General features: G+C 38.5%; 1 protein-coding gene across 1 annotated transcript in view; it reads left to right on the top strand.

Moving 5' to 3' along the window:
- Positions 1-198: 198 nt before the first annotated feature.
- Positions 199-4,549, top strand: part of LOC105557331 (melanotransferrin) — a 6,950-nt gene continuing 2,599 nt past the window's right edge. The window contains exons 1-6 of the mRNA XM_012004544.1: positions 199-389; positions 1,421-1,833; positions 3,050-3,167; positions 3,244-3,423; positions 3,494-4,248; positions 4,325-4,489. Coding sequence (XP_011859934.1) covers positions 311-389; positions 1,421-1,833; positions 3,050-3,167; positions 3,244-3,423; positions 3,494-4,248; positions 4,325-4,489 — 1,710 coding nt within the window. The 5' untranslated portion in view covers positions 199-310. The remainder of the gene's footprint in view (positions 390-1,420; positions 1,834-3,049; positions 3,168-3,243; positions 3,424-3,493; positions 4,249-4,324; positions 4,490-4,549) is intronic.

Raw genomic sequence — 4,549 nt, forward strand, 5'->3', positions numbered from 1 at the left:
CAGTCGGCGTCAAGTATGAGTGAATCTCATACGCGTATCAAACGATCGGTGTAAACAAGGCCAATATGCTTGCCGCCGCTTGCTGCGTGCAGTCTGCACTAGGCTTTATACTCTGATTCAGCTGTAAAGAACAAACCTCTTGTTTTAGTCTACGTAAGTAAAACGAACAGACCCGTAGCGTCTATTCATCACTCTATCCTCGTTCAACGAATACATTACGTCACGCGTTGTTGCAGGTTGGGTGTAGTTCGTTACAGTTCGGAGTAGTCATGTCAAGGGTGTTGTCCGTGTGCGATTGAATTCGAAAGAAATGTCGAATGGAAAGATGTGGCTCCAATATTACGCGTCATTACTGTCCCTGTGCTGTTTCGCGTTACATCAAATTCACGGTAGTATCCTCTCCCACGCGACGAACATCGCAGAAATGCGACTAACAAAAGCGCGTAGAACGCAATTGCAATGCGCGTCAAATAATGAATAATTATATCCTTAAGATACTCTTATTTCACGTCCAATTAACGTCAAATTAATCATTAATTCTCATTCTCGAGGATCTAACTGCAATAATATGTCCTACCCGATTTTTTTTATTGCTTGCACTAACTTTATTTACATTGTGAAAAACACGAAATGTAATGCAGAATGCTGTATCTCATCCCTGATGGAAATATTTTGCTGTAAACTCTGTAAAATCTATTAAGAAATTAGTTAATTTTTAATGCATTTCAATATATTTATTATATGTATATTATACATATATTAGTATCACAATGAGCAACAGAAAGATAAAGTAAAATTATCAGCAGAGTTTTGTTGACACAGTAATAATGCTAATCTAAAAAAAATGTGTTTTACGTAACAAAAATATTTTAGTTATTACGCAGACGCATTTCACGTATCAACTTATTATCTAAATTTACCTGAATCGGCATTCTAACTGGATCGCGAGGCCTTACGTCTGACATGCACACCATGGTTCGCAAGAAAAGGGACGAGCACAATGACGAACTTTTAACAAAATAACGATAATATCGATGTTATCTATGCCATTTGTCTATTGTCGAAATTAATTCGATAATATTATATTCTGACAAAAACAATGTATCTTGAAATAAATCATAATTTTTCTGAAAAAATTCAATGTATTGTAATATTGTGAGATACAAGGCAAGTTAAAATATACTGTTGAAAAGTAATAAAAATATCTTGAAATTTAGCGAATTTAATTAAAAACTGTTACTTTTTGACGAAAATAATTCGCTATATTTTTACAGAAATATCGAAATAAAACTGAATTAAGCAAGATTTTTAACTACACACCAGCAAAATTCCATCATACTTAATAAAACGTATTGACACCGGAGATATGTTAACTACTTTTAGCGATTGCTCACTTAATTAATTAATTAATTGCCAACAGGTCAGCACTTGAACAATACACTCACCTGGTGTACCGTCTCCGAGGGCGAGCAGAATAAATGCAAAGCCTTCGCCAGTGCGGTCGACCGCGAGATAGGTTCCTTCAACTACACATATTTTTCGGTGCGATGCAAGCAGGCGTTCAACAAGGAGGAATGTATGACCATGCTGGACCACGAGAAAGCGCAGTTAACGACGTTGGACGCTGGAGAGGTCTTCATAGGTGGACGATATCACAGTCTTGTGCCGATAATGCAAGAAATATATAGCAGCGGCCTAAATTATCAATTCGCCGTTGCGGTGGTCAAGAAGGGCACCTTGCCCGACGTACACAGTTTGTACGATCTTAGAGGCAAGAAGGCCTGCTTCGCTGGTGTCGGGATGCTAGCTGGCTGGGTTATTCCTATTAACAATGTGAGTGAAGTTTCTAGATTGTAATGTATAAATGCAATATGTAATAACAACGAAAATAAACTTTATCATAGTATTTTGAAGAGGTCTCGAGGTAAGTTACAAGAATATGTAATGAAAAAGGGGGATTTCACTTAATGATTTCAACGTGACCTTTGCGCGACCTTGACGAAGCTGTTCAAGGTCATACCGTTATTGCTATCTAATGGGTCACTTGAAACCCTACAACTTTCGTCTTTGACATGTTTTCCCTATCTTGCATACTTTCGAAATTATTCAAAGAAAACGACGTTTTTAGATACATGTATACCCACACAGCACAGAAAGATTGCAGGAAGATTGCAGAAATGTTACATTGTAAGATTGCAAGATTGCAGCAATGTTGCGCAACATTGCTGCAGCGTTTCTGGAGGATTGCAGCAACGTTGAAATGTCCGCCCTCAGAGAGATTGCAGTGCAACATTATAGCAATGTTCCAGTGCAATATTTTTGGAATAATTTCTTGTACAGAAGCAGAGAATTTACTAATTACATATGCATCCGGGCCTTTTTCAATGCACAGCAAGCTATTGCGAAGCAACCTAAGGAAATTATGTCGCTTCACAATAGATGGAGATTGCGAGCAACACCGCACTGATCAAGTACTTAATCATTCGCGCATTATTGGTATCAACGAAAATAACATAATAAAATTCTCGTAATTAGAAAAATTTTTTTAATAGAAAATATAGTATTTTTATTATTTTTGAAACATTGCTGCAATATTGCTATCGAAAGTTTGCAATTTTATATCCCTGCAATGTCTCTGTAAGATTGCACTGCAATCTGCAAGATTGCAACATTTCTGCAATGTAACTGCAACCATCTGTGCTGTATGGGTATGTATGTATAAACTGAACCTTTTCGCCGATTCTCGCCCAATTCAATACCGACTATTCTTTAATGACACTCTATTAATATTTCACAGATTATTCCGATATTTCAATATTTAGGGAAGTAGAGTGTGAACATTACATACATACACACACACACACAGACACACATCTTAAAAATGTGTGTTTTTTTTACGTTTTGAAACATTCTAAACATATTGGCAATGAAAACTGTAATACAATTCTTTCACGAAAACAGATTTCTCTATGAGGAAGCAATATGTAATAAACGCAATATACTTATAACTTTTTACATATTGTATTTAACGAGAGATATTTTTCTTCAGCTTATGAGATACGGAGGCATGGAAGTTATCGACTGCAACAATCACGTAAAGTCAACGATTCAATTCTTCGGACCTAGTTGTGCGGTGAACTCGTTAATCGATAAATACAATCCGCTTGGTAGGTTTATTGCGAGAGTGTATATAGATTGCATTTCTATCCTACGGTTATTATAATCTGGGAAACCAATTTGCAGGCGATAATTCTGATCACTTATGCAGCCTGTGCATCGGAAAAGTACCGGGTGGCAAGTGTACGAGTCAAGATCCTTACTCAGGATACGAAGGTGCTTTTCGCTGCTTAGTTGAGTCTGGCGAGATTGCCTTTCTGGTGCACACGACCGTGCAGGAGATGACCTCGACGAAATTCGACTTCAGTATGTAGCCTTACAATGTGAATTTTCAGAGAAGACGGCAGATTTCTCATTTTATGATTCTCGCTATTAGGTTCCGTGACGAAGGAGCACTTCGAGCTGCTGTGCAAGGACGGCACTCGCAAACCCGTGGACGATTACATGGCTTGCAATTGGGGCACCGTGCCGTCCCGCGCGATAGTCACGTCTTCAGCGATCACCTTTAACATTCGTCGAAAGTATCAGAGCTTTTTAGAAAGAGCTGCTCGAATATTCAGAAACAGAAATGACACAAGCCTCAATCAAGGAGGATTTGACAACAATCAAGGGGATTTCGACAGAAATCAAGGAAATTTTGACAGAAATCAAGGAGATTTCGACAGAAATCAAGGAGGTTTCGACAGAAATCAAGGAGGTTTCGACAGAAATCAAGGGGGTTTCGACAGAAGTCGAGGGGATTTCGACAGAAATCAAGGGGACTTCGATAGAAATCAAGGGGGTTTTGATAGAAATCAAGGGGGTTTCGACAATCAAAGGGATTTCGAGAATCGTCCGGGTTTTAACGATAGATTTAACGAGGGTGACTTTAACAGAGGCGGATTTAGGAATCCAAACGAATATACTACAGACAATTTGGATCGCAACTTGGGATACAATCGCAGCTTCGGCGGAAGAGGTGGAATAGAGGGAGGATTAAACCCGTGGGAAAGGCCTGCAATCAATGATACATTCAATTACTATAATAGAGATAGAGGCCGCACTGAATTTACGAATGTACAACCAATAGAAGTGTTTGATTTATACGAATCGGCACCTAGATATGGAATTCAGCATAATTTAATATTCTCTGTAAGTCGTGATACTCTCGCGTTTCGTTTATTTGCTAATCGAGTTACTTATCCGTCGAGCATTTCATTTTTTCTAGGATTCCGCTCGCGACTTTGTACAACTAAACGAAAAGGATCAAACGTATACTGGCTATTTGAAGAACTCTCTAGATTCTGTATTAGGGGTGCGTCATTGTCCCGTAAATCGAATGACACTGTGCGTTACGTCCGAGCCGGAAATGGACAAATGCACAAAGATGAAGGTACAGTTTAGGCTATATATACATAATAAAGTGACTATTTAAGAGGATCCCGTAGCGGGT

This window comes from Vollenhovia emeryi, unplaced genomic scaffold (assembly GCF_000949405.1).
Source record: "Vollenhovia emeryi isolate VEMERY1.0 unplaced genomic scaffold, V.emery_V1.0 DF939520.1, whole genome shotgun sequence".
In the NCBI taxonomy this organism is placed as follows: Eukaryota; Metazoa; Arthropoda; class Insecta; order Hymenoptera; family Formicidae; genus Vollenhovia; species Vollenhovia emeryi.